The sequence below is a fragment of the Lynx canadensis genome, chromosome A3 (assembly GCF_007474595.2).
Source record: "Lynx canadensis isolate LIC74 chromosome A3, mLynCan4.pri.v2, whole genome shotgun sequence".
Classification (NCBI taxonomy): domain Eukaryota; kingdom Metazoa; phylum Chordata; class Mammalia; order Carnivora; family Felidae; genus Lynx; species Lynx canadensis.
Window position 1 is genome coordinate 25853385 of NC_044305.1, and position 17824 is coordinate 25871208.

The window sequence follows — 17824 nt, forward strand, 5'->3', positions numbered from 1 at the left end:
CTGGTGGGAGGAGTGGAAGCAGAATCTAGGGTGACCAGTCACGGGATCTGCCCGGGGCTGAGGTGTCCTCAAGACACAGGACTTTCAGTGCCAAACCGGAAAGTCCCGGACAAACCAGGACAAGTGGTCGCCCTCACAGAGATTGCCCTCGGTACCAGCGGGCCCAGGAAAGGTCAGCAAAGGCCTCCACTTGCTTCTCTGAGGATGTGACCCTTGCGAGGGATAGGGAAGGGAGAGGCCATGCGCCCCTGCCAGGTGAGTGAGGATGACAGAGGCCCCAAATCACCAGTGCCAGAGCCTGTCGGGGCTGCAGGTATGGGACAACACTGTCTTCCGGGGGTCAGCAGGCGATGGGGCGGGAAGGCATGATGGGGCCTTGGGGGTCTGTGCGGGGGCCGCGTTGACTGTGGGCAGCCGGCTTCCGAGCAGGTGGGTGCCTGTGTCTGCATTTTAGAAAAAGCCGTGCTTTGCTCTGCAAGTTTTCTCCCTGAGGCAGAGGAGAGAGAGAGAGAGAGAGAGAGAGCAATACCATGTCCTCGTTCCTCCTTTCCTTCATTCCAGCGAGCATTGAGCACCTTCCAAGCTCCCAGCTCTGGCCAAGATGTCTGCACTGGGTCAGCAAGACAGGGAATTTCAAAGCGAATAGTGGAGAATCTAACTGAAGGGTAGAGGGGTGTTTGTTGCTTTATTTTCTGTAGGTTTAGACATATTCAAAAAATGTTGTGGTGAAGAGTAAATAAAAATAAGTCCTCGGCCCCATATAGAGCATCTGGGGAGGGTATAGATGAGGCAGGGTCCTTCCCTCCAGCAGCCCAGGCTGTGATGTGGGGTCTGGGTCCATAAACCTGCCTTTCCACAGGGTGGGTGCTCCGTGTGTGTGAGGTCCTCAGAGGAAGGGCCCTGAGGCAGGCCTGGGAGGCCAGGGGTTGGGAGTGGGGCGGGGGAGGCGGGGAGCCGGGGTTCACAGGATGGAGAGGGAAAGGGAAGGGCACTCAGATGGAGGAAGAGCAGAGACAAAAGCTCAGAGACTGGAGGCACAGGGATGTTGAGGCAACAGGACGTTCTGTGTGGCTCAATGGAGGGTTCGAGAGAGACTGGAAAGGGAAGTTGTGGCCTCACGGACCTTGTCTCCTCGATTCCGCCTCTGAAAATAAAAGTGAGACTGGCCCACTGTTGCAAAATCAGAGAACACAGGAAATTATCTTAAAAAAGGAAATACAACCCCTAGGTTAGCCCACCACCAGAGGTAACCATTGTGAAGTATTCGACGCATTTCCTAATATCTTTATATATACATATATCTATACATACATATAACTTAGAATAATAAGCTAGTTTGCATCTTGCTGTCTTTGGGTTTTTTTGAAGATTAAAAATTTATTTTTTTATTTTTTTAATTGGAGAGAATGAGAGTGCGCACGCGCGCGGGTTGGGGAGGGGCAGAGGGAGAGAGGGAATCCCAAGCAGGCTCCAGGCTCAGCACGGCAGAGCCTGATGCGGGGCTCAATCCCACGCCCCCTGAGCTCATGACCCGAGTGGAAACCAAGAGCCAGACGCTCAGCCGACTGAGCTACCCGGGGGCCCCTTAAAGATTTTAAGTAACCTCCATACCCAACCTGGGGTTCAGACTCACAACCCGGAGATCGAGAGTGGCATGGTGTACGAAATTCAGGAGCCCCTGCATTTTGCTGCTTTTTACTTAACGTTACGCCAGATGCATTTTTCTAGTGCCGTTAAATAACCTCTGCTAACCTGATTTCTAAGCCATTCGGATGACTCCAGCCAGTGGTGGATTCTTGGCTAAAGTGGTGATTTTTCATGGCTGGGCACTGTTTGCACTTGTTTGCTGTAACAAAGAACACCGTGATAAACAGCCTCCATACATACATAATTCCATGTCCACATCGCTGATTTTTTTTTTTTCTGGTCAGTTCCTAGACATGAGATTCTTGGAAACCCTGCTCAGCGCGGAGCTGGCTGGGTAACCAGGAGAGGGGTGGGGTTCCCAAGGCCACCCCGTCCCACCTGAGGACAGCCTGGGCCTCAGCTGTAGGGAACAACTTGCACTTTCTGAGTGCCTCTGGTCTCACCTACCTCCAGGCCGGTTTGTCTGGGTGTTACAACACCCCTCCCCGAGCTCTCTCTTTTCCCCCTTCTCTCTGTCTTACTGACTCTTCCTCATCTTTCCAGACGCTGGCATAAGCTTCCCCAGGGAGCTTTCCCAGGGCCCCCAGGCTGGGAGCTCCCCACTGCCACTCCCTCTGCCGCTGTGTGCCTGGGCCATCTCCACCGGAGTGCTTTCTTGCGGGGTCACAAGTGCTGTTTCTTTGTCTGGTTTTCCTTGTCCCCTGAGGACAAGGCCCAGGCTAGATTCATCTCTGAATTTCCAGAACCAGGGGTTGAGCTGGCTCATTTCAGTTTCAGTAAATGTTTGTTGAGCAAAGGAATGGAGAGTTGGACAAATGAATTGAACAAATGAAACAAAGTCCATGGAGGAGGCTGGGGCTCAGACATTGGACTTCAGACGAGCATCCAGTGCAGGGGGACAGAGTGGGGTGCAGAGCAGGGCCCCTGAGCCAAGAGCAAGGAGCAGGGAAGGGCAGACTCTTGAGAAAGGAAGCAGGGGCCTGGGCAGTGCAGGGCAGCAAAGGAGGGAGTGAACTAGGGACTGACCTTGGGAGTCAGAGGCAGGGGGGCACGAATGGAGGGTAATGTGGACAAGAACATTCCAGAAGAGGGAAGAGTTTCATGGGCTCTGGAGCCTCCACGTAGATTCAAATCCTGACCTTGATGCGTACAAGCTGTGTGATTCTGAGTCAGTGACTTTGCTTCTCTGTGCCTCAGTTTTTCCATCTATAAAATGTGAATAACAAATGTTAGTACTTCATTCATTCATTCATTCATTCATTCATTTTCTTTCTCGCTTAACAGACACTTGTTGAGTGTCTGTTCTGGGCCCAGGATCAGAGGCTGAGATGGAACTGACCATCACGGTCACACACGCGAGCAAGCCCTGTAGCCGAGATGGAACCCAGGTTTGGAGACCACAGGTTCCGTTCGTGATTCCCTGCAGTCTCCCTCCCAGGCTGTGGTGAGACCAGAGGAGGTGCAGTTACACACGGAGGAAACACTTACTAAGCAGGAGATGCTGCCAGTCCTCCTGAGGTGTCGTCATCATCAGGTAGCCTGTGCTGACCGAGCACAAGGTCTTGGAGAATGTCCCTACCCCCTCTGAGCCTCGGTTTCCTTTAGGGCGAACAACCATCTTGGTTTGCCTAAGAATGAGGATTTCCCCAGGATGCGGTGCTTTCCCTGCTAAAACTAGGACAGTCCCAGGCAAACGGGGATGGTCGGTCACCCTAGTTCCCTCACCTGGGACATGGGGAACCGCCCGCCTCCCAGGGCTGTTGTGCACAACAGAAGTAAGCACAGGGGAAAGGCAGAAAACCATGGGAGTAGAATTCTAGATCAATTACATGAATATTAAAGACTTCCATGTGCCATGGAAATCCAGTCATGAAAAAGAATGAGCCAGCTCGCGTGTACCGCAATGGAAGAAGCTCTAAGATACATATTTTTAGTGAAAAGGGCAAGGTACAGAACGTTTTGTCTGGAGACCTTCCACTAGTATCAGAGGAGGGGTGTGAATGGACACACACATGTTCATGTGCGTGGATTCTCTGGGGAGGGAGCTGGGTGGCTGGGGAGAGAAGGTGAGGAAAAGATCAGCTTTTCACTATATATCCTTTTGTGTTGTTGGAAGGCTTTTAACCTTTTGTTGTCCTCATCAGGTTGAAAAACCTCCTCAACTTCTGTGTGTCCAAAAAAAAAAAAAACAACCCAAAATTAAAATAAAAAAGAACGATTCTAAACAATTGTTGGAAGGCCAAAGATACACAGCAGGAAAAGCGTTTAGCTCAGGGTCCAGCACCCAGGATGTACATGAATGGCCTTCTCCCCTCTCCCACCCATGGCCTCGTTGGCTGCGGGTCTGTGTAAGCGAGGGGCACAGTGTTCATCCGGCTCAGGTGCAAGCACAGTCTGGGAACACACAGTCTGGGAACCACAGGCCTGGGGCTCACGGGACCCTCACCCGCTTCTGTGCCTACATGTTCCGAGGTGGCCATCTGCCAGGTTCCAGGGCTCTCCCTGCATCTTGGGGTGGAAGTGAGCCCATCTTGCGGGGTAAGTGCTCAGCGTTCACATACTTCCAGACTTCCCAGACTAGGAAACCTGCATGTGCTGCTGCTGCCACCAAAGCCAGTTCTCTCTGCCTCTGGCCTTGGGGAGAAAGAGCCACAGCTGGTGTAGGAAGGAGCTCCAGGCTCAGCCTGAGACTACCCAGCGGGCCTGACCCCCACAGAGCAGCCTCCCGTGAGATCCCGGCCCAGCCCTGCCTCCAGATGCCAGACACGTGGCCAGGCTCTTTTCTTTTTTAATTTTTAGCGTTATGCACATATTTCAGGGAAACGTTCTCCTTGCAATATCTCAAGCATTAACAAAATGTAGCAGACAAAAACCGGAGTAATTCCCCTGAATTTCCTGAGCCTCATTCCCCTCAAACATTACTGCCTGTTAGTGGGTATGCCCTTGAACGTTTTGCTATCCTGTGTATATGTCTGTATCTTTCCTTCTGTATGTACATTTCCATCTGCGGGTGTGACTATACCTTCGTCTATATCTGCATCAACTGTATCTATAACTATGGATGTAGAGGTGTGTGTGCTTCTCACATAAGTGGTAACGTTCTGCATGTTCTGTTCTGCAAGGTGCCTCATTTTTCACTGAATGTCATATGGGCATTGTTCTGGGTCCGCACACATACAACCGCCTGCTTTTTAACAGCTGAGCACTATTCCACCATGTGAGCTGGCCCGTCGTTTCTTGTCCAGTCCCCTATTGAACATTTAAATGATTTCTATTGTTTTGCTTCCACAAACGGCCCTGGGCAGGCCTCATTGTGCATGGAGCAATTTCTCTGGGATAGGTAGCTGGCTAACCTCCCAGCACTACTGAAGACACTGGGTACCCCATCTGTGACGAGTACTAAAAAATCGCAGCCCGGGGAAGCCAGAGAGCAAAGCCACACTCCCACACAGGGCATAGACCGCCTGCTTCTGTGCACATCACTGGCACTCAGCTGCCCAGTGTATCACATTTTTGTATCAGACCATCTCTCCCCAGCATGATCCTTACCTCCCAAGCCTCCAATCACTCTATTGGGATGGCTTTGAAACCTGGATTACAGGGAACTTTCCAGCCATCTCGGTTTGTCCTGCTAGTGAGTGACCTCCTGCCTGGGGTGATTTCAGGGAAAACGGAGGAATCTCCCAGCCTCCAAATTTCTCCCATATCTAAAGGAAGAGGAAGTTTGGTGAAGTCCCTGCCCCTTTTGGGAGCTCTTTTTCCTAAGGCTTCCGCCACACTGGCAGTGTGGAACAAAGAAGGGCAGGCTTGGGAGGTGGAAAGCATAGCAGGAACCAAAAGAGATAGAACCGTAATAATGGCCTGTTCCTTACAAAGTACCTGCAGTGCCCCTGACCCCACACCAAGCCTGAGGCACTCCCTGCACTGGGTGCTGTAATTGCCCCCACCTTGTAAGTGAGGGAGCCGTGGCTCAGAGGGAGGGGAAGCAGGATCTGAACTCAGGCCTATACAGCCTCAAAGCCCAGGCCCTGTAATGGCAAGGAGCTAAAAATGTGTGCCAGAAGGTAGTGCTGACTCCCCAGGGAGCCCAAGATACACGAAGGCTGGAGAAGCGTGTGTGTGTCTTGGTGAGGAAAGGGATCTGAGAGACGAGTAGGATTTGGGGAGCAAGGGAAGCACCTTCCGGGGTCGGCAGAACAGCCTGAACAAAAGCCCGAGGTTGGGGTGAACCTGGCATGTTGATGGGAGAAGGGTCTGGTCTGGGTCTGGGTGTGAGACGCAAAGCTGGAAGCGGCGGAGGGGGGCGGGGAGGGGCCCTGCACTGCCTGCCATGAATGCCAGGCAGGGAGCTGGCTTGCAGCTAATCACCACCGCCGTTATTATCTACAGTCAGTGACATGAACACAGCTGCCATCACCCCGGCCTTCCACACGTGTCAGCGCACCCTTCCAACAACTTCAGGACATGGCTGCCACGACGTCCGTTTTGCAGACGAGGAACTGACAATGGAGCACCAAGGGGGCCGGATCACGGCTGCTGACCCACCCCGGTATGCCCTGTGCCCAGCCCTGGGACTGCCCTCCAGGACGAGAGGGACAGAGGGAGGAGGAAGGCAGACGGAGGGATGAGGGCGTGGGGCGCCCCGCCGCGCACCGTCACGGCCCCTTGCACCCTCTGGGTTTCTGAAGATGGCGGGTGCTGGCTGTGGTGTGGCCTTCCTCAGCCCTCCTGACCTGAGCCGCTTTACCCCAGTGACCTGCGACTCCCAGGGCTGCTATTAGCCGCGAGCTTGGCCCGGAACCCTTCCTTCTGAATTTACATCCACAGTTCTTTGTCTCACATTCCAAACGCAAGCACTGTTGGATGGCTGCACCCCACAGAGCTCTGGGAATACATGGGACTTACCCACCCGGCTCCAGCCACTCCATGATCTGGGAAACAGCAGGCTCTTTGGGTCTGGTCCTGGCCAGAGCCTCAGTTTCCCCGTGTGTAAGACAGAAGTGGTCACTGTCAGACTGGATAATTGCTATGGGTATTTATGCTTGTCTTGGGCCCCTGCTCCTCTGGCTTCTGGTCTCAGAAGACATGTTGGCAAAGGGAGTGGATTGTGGCCCCACCTCAGACCCTTGCTAGCCTCTGTCTCAGGAGGACAGAGCCGCCCTGGACCGGGGGTCAGCCATGAGTTCAAGCTCTGCTCCTGACACTTTCTAGCTGCAGCCTGAGTGAGCGTGTCTGGTACCCACCACTTATCGGGCACCTGACATCACAATCCCTCCCTCTTTCCCTGCCTGGGCAGGTCAGGTCGCCTCTCCGGGCCTCAGTCTCTGGACGCCTGCGATGGCTGTTCCTCCCGCCCAGCCCAGCACCAGGGCTGTTCGAATGAAGCCAGTGTAAGATGCTGGATGGGGAAGAGCTTTGCGGATGGAAAACTTGCCCCATTGGGAAGATTTATTGCCATGACTGTAAGTGTGAGGGCCAAAGGCCATCGGGGCCGGACGGCCCCTGCCCAGAAGGCTGTGCTGGAGCCCAGGCCGCTTTCCCTCCATCTGTGGTGAAGGAGCAGATGACCTTCTCCCCGGGGCCCCAACGTGTGGTGACATGCCAGGGCTGGGCTCCCTCTCGACCAACATTTTGCCTCTTATTTGGAATGCCCACCTCCCCTGCAGGGCCCTGGTCAGCACCTAGATGACCCAAGTCTGGGGGGCGGGATACACAGGCAGCCCAAACCCCTGGACAAACACAGAGACGCAGACCAACCCCTTGCTCCCTCTCAGCCCCCAAGTCCCGTCTGGTCTTCCTGTTCTCCTCGAACCCATTATTCCTGGGGGTCCTTGCCTTACCGGTGGCCCCTGCCAGCTTCCCCACTGCCCTCATGGCCCCTCCATTTCCTCTCTTGCCACCAGAGACCTTTGGAAATCAAGGATTCCGGCAGATCTCTCCTGCCGAGTGCCCTCTGCCAAGTGTCCCAGCCTGTGCAGAGCCCCAAGGGGCAACAGGGGCCAAAGGAGAGGAAGAGTGTCCCCGTGCTCTGTAGCCTGCTGACCCCTGGCCTGCTAGAGTGGCCTCCCGCTGCTCCTGGGCCCTGCATGCTGACCGAGGTGCGCCCCCCACTCCTGCCCACAAGAGGCTGTGCCTGCCCCCTCTCCCCTCTGCCCGGACCCCACCCCTTCCCTCAAACCTGACATCGCCTTGTGGGCATCAAAGCTCCCTCCGGGCCCTCTTCCCATCCTGCCTCCGGTGTGTGAGGGAGCCTGTCTGTGTCCCCTTGACAGTGTGTGCTCTGTAAGCCATGGCTGCAAGTCTCTCTGAGGGGTCCATGAGCCCCGGGGGAAAGGCACACCTGCTTTGCGGCTGGGGCTCTGAGCCCAGCACTGCCCTGGCTCCTGAAATACTCGTCTGATACCCAAACCCATGGACGTCACTCGCCGGCCTGAGCATGGTCACCCCAGGCAGTCGGGAGTGTGTGTGACCTCAGGCTCAGCCAGGCTGAGCTATATTTAGACACCGGGGCCAGGGCGAGCTTCTGGGCCAGAGAAGGCGGCGGAGCCCACGGTGGGGCCCCAGGGGGACCTCCTCATCTAGGGGGACGGTCCCGTGTAAGAGGCCGTAGCCCAGACCAGGCGCTGTTGGCTCCCACTGCCCCCAAAAAAGGCCAAGGAAAGATTCTGTTTGAACAAAGGAGGCTCTCTGGCTGGTTTTGTGTGTGGTGTGTGTTTATAGTTAGAAAAAACAAGTTCCGGGCTGGTCGGTCAGCTCCAAGGGTGGGCCAGGGGTGGGGGGCAGGGGCGAAAGCAGGGGTCTCCCGGGCAGCCCCGCGGGCCCCTGCCGGAGCTGGGTAGCCGTCTGCCCACCGGGCTGCCTGCGCGGCGTTCCTCCCCCGCATACCTCCGGCGGCGCCGGGCCAGGCCAGGGTGCGGCCACCCGGCGGGCGAGGAGGGGCTGGCCTGGCCCCGGCTGCTCGCTCCCCTGCTCTCCCGGGCGGGCAGGAGGCAGGATGGATGTTCGCAATAATTACCCAGCTGCAGCTTCCCCAGAGCGGCCGCCATAGCAACGGTGCCGGGCGCCCCAGCCGAGCGGGCGGCCGAGTGGCAGGAGGGGGTGTGGGCGCTCTGGGCAGGTCGGGGAGGGGGTCGCCCGAGCCCCCGGCGCAGCCCCACTGGCTGCCTTTGTTGGCTCCCTCTCCCCGCCTGCCCCTCCCCCAGAGGCCAGGGGGAGGGGGCTTTGTCTGGGCACAGGGAGGTTGGCACGGCCCAGGGGAGGCTCCAGCGACGCCCCGTTCCCGCTGCCAGGACCCGTGGGGGCAAGGGAAGCAGGTGTCAGGACTGGGGGTGCTTGGGGTCCCTGTGGCTCAGGGCTCCACTCGGGGCAGGTCGGCTGCCCGCTGCTCACCCAGGACCCTTGGGTGTAATCACCCCAATGTCATCTCCCCTCTCCAGAGGGGAGCGCGCAGTCACTGAGGGCTCTCCAGGAAGGGTGTTTATGACTCTACTCACGCTGCCCTGGCAGGGTCCTGCTGGAGCCAGGCATAGAGCTGTTGTGGGCAGGGCTGGCTTTGTGTGTGGGGTTGCCTGTGGGGGAGGCCTTGGGCCCAGAGGCAGTGCTTCAGGACCCCCAGAATCCTGCCCTGATGGCGTCCAGGCCCCTCCACTTAGTAGTAAAGGCCCCGTAGGCCTCCCTCCTGAGAATGCTTGATCTGATGAAGGGGATACATTTACCTCCATTTTACAGATGGGGAAGCTGAGGCCAGAGAGGTTATGTGGCCTGTCTGAGGTCACACCGCTGAAAATAGAGAGTGTCCAGCCAGTTCAGGCTTGTCACGGCCCTGCCATCGCTGTGGTATTTGTTGTGGCTATTCCCCAGTCATCTGTCATCTGGCAGTGTAGCCCAGTAGTTGGTAAGGGCGCAGACTCTTTGGTCTGGGCTGGGAAAGGGAACGGGGGGGGCGGGGGGGATGCGAGTCAACCTCTCCCAGCCTCAGTTTTCCCCTCGGTCCAGTGGGGGATATAATGAACCTTCCCTTATGGGATTGTTGCACGGATTAAAGAAAACAGTGCATGGAAAGGGCAGCGCCTGGCACGTGGGAAGTGTTAGCTGTTGTTATTGTTGGAATTATGATTATTTTTATTATTGTTACAACGCGAGGAGGTGGACCTACGCTCTCACCAAAGCCCCTTTTGGCTCTGGCCTCCCAGGGCTCTCCAGGCGGCTTTCTGAAGGCGAGGCCTCTCCAGCAGGCACCAGAGAGGCTAAGCAGGCTCGGAAGTGGGGAGTTCACAGCCTAGTGAGGAGCGGGTGCTAATTGCCTAATCCCGCAAGTGTGTCTGGGGTGTGGGCTGTGAGTGTGAGGAAGGAGACAGATGTGGGGCTGAGATGGGGTGTGCCAAGCAAGGGCTGAGACCCCATTTAAGCAGAGTGAGCCGGAAGGGCCTCTCCAGGGGGCCAGCCTGGAAAGGTCAGGAAGAGGACATTCTAGAACATGGCCTTCCTTGAGGAACCGAAGGGGTGCCAGGGTTCTGGAGCAGAGAGGGACAGGAAGACTGAGGTCGGTGAGGTCTCACAGGGTTGGATCTCCAGGGCTTTGTGGGCCACGGAGGAGAGTTTTGGGATATGATTCTAGAAGCTGTAGAAAGTCAGCAAGTGGTTTTAGTCAGAGAAGGAGGTCAATATATATTTGTTAAATGAATGAATGAATGAGTGAATGCATGATTGAATGAATGGAAGTTTTGTTTTGCAGTGGCCAACCACAGAAACCCTCTCCCTTCACCTCTCCCCCTCCCCATCACCCCAGTCCTTCCTTGATGGTTTGGTCCAGTCATTTGTCAGCCGCTGCCCTGGGAGCCCACAGTCATATGGTGGAGGATCAACAAGTAAATGGAAAAATTCCAGGTCAGCTGTTTGGCCTATATGGAGGAGTGTCCTAAGAAAGGAGAGATGACACTGGTCAGGGCACTTTCTGAGATGGGTGTTGAAGGAATAGGAGTTCACCGTGTTGCCAAGGCAGAGAACACAGCACCTGCACAGGTTCAAAAACAGGAAACAGCACAGCACAGTGGGCGAATATTTTAGTGGTTTCGTGGGACCAGTGATAATTAAGGACAGCTACCTTTATGGAGCCCTGACTGTATGTCTGGCCCAGGGCTACAAGGCATGAGCTCTTTGGAATCACACAATTTAAACCCTGCTCTCTTTGTGGCAGCGGCCGATTTCACCTTTCAGAATGAAGAATCGAGTTTCAGATAAGTCAAGGAACTTGCTCAAGGTCACACAGCAAACCCAGAGTCCGTTCCCTCCAACACTCAGGGGTGGGGTTGGACTGATGATTCTAACTGGGCCATAAAAGGCCCTGAAGGCCAGGCTAATGTCAGGATCCAGTTCTGGGGCTTCTGGGGAGTCATGGTGAGGCTTTGAGGTGGGGAGAGAGAGGGTTGGAGCTGCGTGTGAGAAGAAAGACTCTGTGGCCTCTGTGGAGGGTGGGTAGAGCCACCAAGACCAGCTGAGAGGCTGCTACAGTGGTGCAAGTGAGGGCTGGTGGGGTCTTGATCCACAGGGGCCCCGGGGCAGGACAAGGGGAGGCCTTTGAGGGAGGCCGAAGGGCAGAGGTGGGGCCGGGTGAGCAGAGAGAGGCCTCTGGCATGGAGGCCTGGCTCATGGCTAGAGTTCAAGTCTAATGAGCCTGACAGGAAGTTGGTGCTCTTTCCTCCCCTCTGGCCGGTTATTATTTCACTGATATGTACAAGAGTTGGCCTTTTCTCCCTTGTGAGATTACAGGCGGCTTTTTTCTTTAAAGGTGGCTGGGACAAGGCATTTCTTAACCCACAGTGATGCTGGCTGATGGTGGCATTTCAGGCACAGGGCCACTACTGTGGGTTTTCCCCAGAGTCTCCAAGGCCCCTAACAAGCCAAGAGCACAAGGCACCATTCTTGGTGGCAGTGACCCCTGAGTGTGCAAGTGGGAGCCAGCATTTGGGAGGGGGTCTGGGCAGGGGTCAGACTGCCCTGGGTCCATTCCAGACGTTGCTACAGCTACAGAAACTGGAGACGCTTCTGGAAGCCCAGCAGCAGCATTCCTGACCTCCCTCTTTGGGCTTCCCGAGGCCGGGCCAGTGAACTGAAGCCCTTGGCCCGCCTGCCCGCTGCTCTGGGAATATTGTAGCTGGTGGGCCAAGCAGGCGGTGGCTCGAGCTGCAGGTGCTATATGTCACCTGAGCCCAGGTCCCGGCTGCTCCACGGGGAGGAGGGAGCATGTTCCCATAAAGCCTACTGGCTGGCTCGCTTCCTCTTCCTCGTAACTCAGAGAAGCATGGCCCGGGCCTTCCCCAGCCCAGAACCTGGGATGAAGGTGTGGCTTTGTCAACCCCCTGCCCACACTTCAAGTCCCTTCTGGGTGTCTGAGGCCAGTGGGGAATTGGGACTTGGTGGAAAGTGCTGGTCTGGAATCCAATAGTCCGAGGTTGAAATCCTGGCTTGGCTTTTTAACACCTAGGTGTCCTTAGACAAACCGCCCTCTTCGCTGAGCCTCAGTTTCCACACCTGTAAAGGGGGGGGGGGGGCTCGTATAAGATGGAATGAGTTGATGGCTCCCGCACAGAGCAGACAGGAAGTGTGAGCCCCTGTGTCCCTTCCCGTTCCCCAGCAGTACCACCGGGGAAGAGATGGGCCAGACGCAAGCCAATACAAAATCACTGGGAGCCTGATGAATCTAGGGACGATGGCCCTTGTCAGAGGCCCTGCTTGAGCCGGATGTGCTGTCAGCTCGGCGTCCAGATGGGCACCCCAGAGCAGGGCACGCCTGGCCAGCCGTGGAGCACAGATGGCAACAGCACAGGAGGCCAGACCCAGGTCTCCCGGGCCAGAGCCAGGGACTGTGGTGGGACGGACCGTGGAGGTGGCCGGGGGCGCCAGCAGCCTCCAGGCCCTCCCTTCCTCCTAGCAGAGCCTCAGCTGTTCAGGTCAGTCTCTATCGGCGGTGGTCACACTGCTGATCTTGGCGCTAAGCGTCACCAGCCTTCAGGAGCCCTTCCTCATCTGTAACCCTGCCCTCTGTGACAAGGCAGACAGCTGAGTCCCCAGGAACAGTCACTGGCTTCTGTCTACATGACCGGGTCCTCTCCAGCACACCCCAGAATCCTCGAAGGATGGGACAGTCCCTTCTGGCCTCACCACTCTGGGATTTTCTTCTCCCAGAATCTCTCACAAGGCAGCCCACGGAGCTGAGGCCACCACCATCCCCATCCCACAAACGGGACGTAGGGGGCAGCTCCATTCATTGCAAAACTCCTTTGGAACGACGCGGCACCCTCCAGAATGACTCTGTTACCCTGGAGTAATCCAGTTCCCACATGCCTCTTACACATCTGCATTCACTGTTCCCTCTGCCTATGGTGCTCTGCCCCTAGATCCCTACCAACTCCTGCGTGTCCTTGAAGCCTCTGTTCTAATGCCCCCTCCCCACAGGAGCTCTTGTGGTCATCTAAAGGTGCCTCCCTTCTCACTCACTACCCCCTACTCTCTCTAGTCTTCTTCCTAGCACTTACGCACCGTTTGGTTAACGTGCAATCACCTGCCTCCCACACCCTGGCCCCAGGAGTGCAAGTGCCACCAAGGTGAGGGCCTGTCTTGTTCACGGCTGAACCCCAGGGCCTAGCACAGGGCCCGGCCTAGAGAAGGCACTCCATACAATTGTCGAGAGAATGAACGAGCGAATGGATGACAGAAGGAATTTATCACTCAGCACACATTTATGGGCACATACTTCGGGCAAGGTCACCATCGGTACAGGGCCTGGGAGCCAAAACCCTCACACCGGGTCTTGGGGATGATGCTGCAGGGCAGATGACCCAAAAGCAGAGGACAGAAGGAGGCAGTGAGGAATCCCAGGAAACCGAGGCATGGGTTCTCATCTGGGACCATCTTCCATTTCCTAGCTGTGTGCTTTGGGGCTCAGCGCTTGCCCTCTCTGAGCCCCACGGTCCTCCCTGTAAAGTGGAGCAAAAAATTCTGACCAGGGGGCCCCAGCTGGCCTCTTCCTCATCTCCCAGCCACCGCCATCTGGGCACATCTAAAATCTATTATCCACATGGCAGCCAAAGGGGCCTTTCTTTTATCTTATTTCTTTCACTTCCCAAAAAAGTATTTATTTTTTGAATAGGTGACAAATTTGCATGGCTCAAAATTCAAAAGGTGCGAGAACGAATGTGGAAAAAAGAAAGTATCCCTCCCACCTGGCCCAGCCAGACAGGACTCCTCCCCAGAGGCAGGCACTGTTTCCTCCTATTTTCATCTATCATGCCAGAGATAATTTTATGCATATACAAGCCAATGCATACCTTTCTCTCTCTCTCTCTCTTTTTTAAGCAGACAGTAGCAGACCACGCACATGGTTCTGCCCCGTGCTTTTCTTCACTTGACAATCAATCTGGAGAATTTACAGAGGACTTTTAAAAACAAACAGAATGGCTGGTCCCTCCCTTGCAAACCACCCCTCTGGTGGATCCCTAGCCTTCTCAGGGTAAAATCCAGACTTCCACAGGGTGCTTTCTCATCTGGCCACTGCTGGCATCTCTGAACTCACCTCCCTCTCTCTCCCAATGGCTCCCTCTGCCCCAGCCACTGTGACCTCCTCACTGTTCCTCCAATATGGCAGGCACAATTCCACCCCAGGGCCTTTGCACTTGCTGTTCTGTCTGCCCTCTGCCTCCACAAATTCTCTCGGCCCTCTCCTTTTTTCAGGTCTCTACTCAATTAGCACCTGTTCCGAGAGCTCTCCCTGATTAATTATCCTGACTAAAGCATCCATTCCCTGCCCTGTCCCTTTATTCCCCTTTATTTTTCTTGATAGCATTGATTAGCATTTGTGATGGGGTGTAACTGTACTTCATCTGACTCTTCCACCTGACTGCTGGGTCTGTCTTGGTCAAACACCATTCAACACTTGCAATTTTTTTTTTTTAAGATTTTATTTTTAAGTAATCTTTACACCCAATGTCAACCTTGAACTCACAACCCCGAGATCAAGAGTCGCACCGACTGAGCCAGACAGACACCCCGACACTTAGATTTTTTTTTATTATTTATTTATTTATTTATTTATTTTTTAATGTTTATTTATTTTTGAGACAGAGAGAGACAGAGCATGAACGGGGGAGGGTCAGAGAGAGGGAGACACAGAATCCGAAACAGGCTCCAGGCTCTGAGCTGTCAGCACAGAGCCTGACGCGGGGCTCGAACTCACAGATTGTGAGATCATGACCTGAGCCGAAGTCGGCCGCTTAACCGACTGAGCCACCCAGGCGCCCCTAGATTTTTTTTTTAAATAAAGTTTATTTATTTATTTGGGGGGGGAGAGAGAGAGAGAGAGAGCAAATGCAGGAGAATGGGGGAGGGGCAGAGAGTGAGGGAGAGAGAGAATCCCAAGCAGGCTCCGTGCTGTCAGCACAGAGCCCAACACAGGGCTTGAATTCACGAGCCCATGAGATCATGGGCTGAGCTGAAATCAAGAGTTGGACGCTTAACCGACTGACCCACCAGCGTGCAATCCCCCCAAACACTTCGATTTTAATGAGTACTCCGTAACTATGTGTTGTCTGGTGAATCAACATCCCCATTTTACAGACGAGGAAACTGAAGCACAGAGAAGGGAAATCCCTGCCCAAAGCCGGGGGGGGGGGGGCGGGCATCGCAATTCCATCACCCCTCCTGGGTTCTCCTCAGAGCCCCTCCTCCATTTCCTAGCTGTGTGGTCTGGGGCTGGCCTCTTGCCCTCTCTGAGCCCCACCGTCTTCCCTTTCCGTGCTGTGAGGGACTGTGAGGAAGATGAGAGGGTGTCCGTGGCACTTTCCCGGAGGAGCACAGCCTTACTCACACATCATGATGCATCAGATACATCGCTGTCCTTTGTCCGCCGGGACCCCACCAAGGCTGGCCCATCATGGCCATCTAGTGCAACGAGAAGGTTCCCAGCCACTAACAGTATTTTTAAACAACGATCCCAAGGAAATATTTTTAAAAGCCTGCGTCGTGCTGGGGAACAGCTCTGAATTATTAACTATCAGGTAGCCCTGCTATATTTTTGGACAGAGTTTATTCCGACACATACAATTTTCCTCCTGGTAATTTATGAAAAGCGCATTCCCTTCTTCAGGAAGTCACACCCCCTTCTGAGCACCACCTCCCCCACCCCAAACTTGAATGTTTACTGGGTAAATGCAACAAACTTTTATCTTAAAGTGCATCTGCTTGCTCGCTTGATACTGGAGGACATTTCCCAGGGAGACACTGCAACGATATTTTCTGAAATGTCCAGCCTGGGGCCTTTTAGGAATTCAATAAAACCTTGTCAATTAGGATGAATTAATCATCCACCCCCTGCAAGGCCCCCTTTCCCTCTGCCCCACACTGTGACACCTACTGGGGAGATCACATATCGGCTTCATAGCCAGGCGGTTGTGGGTTCAAGCCCCAGGGGAATCCTGTTTCCTGGGACTCAGGGAAACTGGCCTCCCCCTGCATTGCCTACCCTGTCCCAGGCCTCAAAGGCGCACACAGAGTAAAATGATCCTGAATCTAGAGGCGGAGGCCCCACGTTGTCTTGGCATCAGACTTAGCCGAGTGACCACAAGTAAGTCACCAAACCTCTCTGATCCAGTTTTTGTGTTTTTGGTTTTGGTTTTGGTTTTGTTTCCTGATACAGTTTTCTCATCCCTAAAGCAGGAGGTGATGGTCCGAATTCAGGCATCCACTCAACAAATATATAGACGACCTCGTGCTGGGCACTGGGGACCCAAGCCAACGCCCACCCTCGCGGAGCTCAATCCAGGTGGCAGGTCCGACCAGCTACACACACGAGTGAACAAGAGAAATGTTGAACGCTAGTAAGAGCTATGGAGAAAATGAGGCTGGGGGCGCCTGGGTGGCTCAGTCGGCTGAGCACCTGACTCTTGATTTCGACTCTGGTCATGATCTGACAGTTCGTGGAATCGAGCTCCACGTGGGGCTCTGTGCTGACGGTGCGAGCCTGCTTGGGATCCTCTCTCCCTCTCTCTCTCTGCCCCTCCCTATTCGCTTGCACACATGTTCTCTCTCTCTCTCTCAAAATAAATATTTAAAAAATTAAAAAAGAGAAAAGAAGGCTGGGGTAGGGAGGTGTGATTTTCAGAAGGAGGTCCAGGACAGGGTGGGATGGGGGGAATGAAGCAAATCCCAGACCCCAGCAGGGAAGAGTGTGCCCCCCAAGCCCCAGAGACAGAGATTCGGCAGTGTCTGGAGATTTGGGGTTGCTGCCCTGGGGGTGGGGTGCTGCTGACCTCCCGCAGCGCAGGGGGCAGCCCTAAAGTGGACAACGCCCGGGCCCTGGACGTCATTAGTCCTGAGGGGAGGAACCCTGCTATGGGGCCGTGGGCCACTGCAAAGCCTTTGGCTTGTACTCCAGGTGGAAGCCACGGGAGGGTTTCAAGCAGAGGGAAGACGCGACGTGACTGGGTGGAAAATGGGCTGTATGGGGGAGAGGGATGGCCGAAGTCCCCTGAGATGCCCGCACAAAGACGACGCCACTGATCCCCAACCCTCCTTTACTGGGAGCAGCCGCCTGGTGCTGCTCACGTACAGGTAGCAGCCGACAAGCTGGACCAGGGCCTGCCCTCGCTGGGTGTGCATTCCACTCGGGGAGCGGCGGGGACACATGCACGGAGCCACTGCTCTGTGCAGAGTGCAGAAGGCTCCTCCCGTGTCACTTGGGACGCGCTCCAGGGTCCACAGGCTGTGCCTGGCCCCTCTGCGCCCTGCCCAGCCCTGCGCTCCCTCGCACCCTGTCTCTGGGCCTGCGGATGTACCTGGGGTGTGCTCGCCTCCCACCAGCGGTGCCTATGCTCTTCCCTCTGCTTAGATACTCCCCTGCTTTTGTGACCCTTCTCAAACGTCTCCGCCTTACCGAGGCTCCCTTGGCCCCCAGCCGCCCTGTCTAAACAGCTGTCACTTCGTCCTTCACCTTCTGGCTCCATCCTCTGCTTCTATCCATCCTCCCATCCATCCTTCCTTCCGTCTATTCATTCGTTCAACAAATGCTCAGTGAGTCTTAACTATGTGCCAGCCCCTGTGCTGGGTGCGGGGGCCCCAGGAGGGAATGAGACAGACAGGGCCCCACTCACGCAGGTCCACTGAGGACAGGTGTTATTAGTCACAC

General features: G+C 55.2%; 1 protein-coding gene across 1 annotated transcript; it reads left to right on the forward strand.

Annotated features, from left to right (window-relative positions):
- The first annotated feature begins 1596 nt into the window (after positions 1-1596).
- On the forward strand, positions 1597-16605 carry LOC115510205. The gene is made up of 5 exons (XM_032592584.1): positions 1597-3181; positions 6037-6196; positions 6944-7109; positions 7551-7745; positions 16357-16605. The coding sequence occupies exons 2-5, from the start codon at positions 6045-6047 to the stop codon at positions 16516-16518; spliced, it is 675 nt and encodes a 224-aa protein (XP_032448475.1). The 5' UTR covers positions 1597-3181; positions 6037-6044; the 3' UTR covers positions 16519-16605.
- Positions 16606-17824: the final 1219 nt, after the last annotated feature.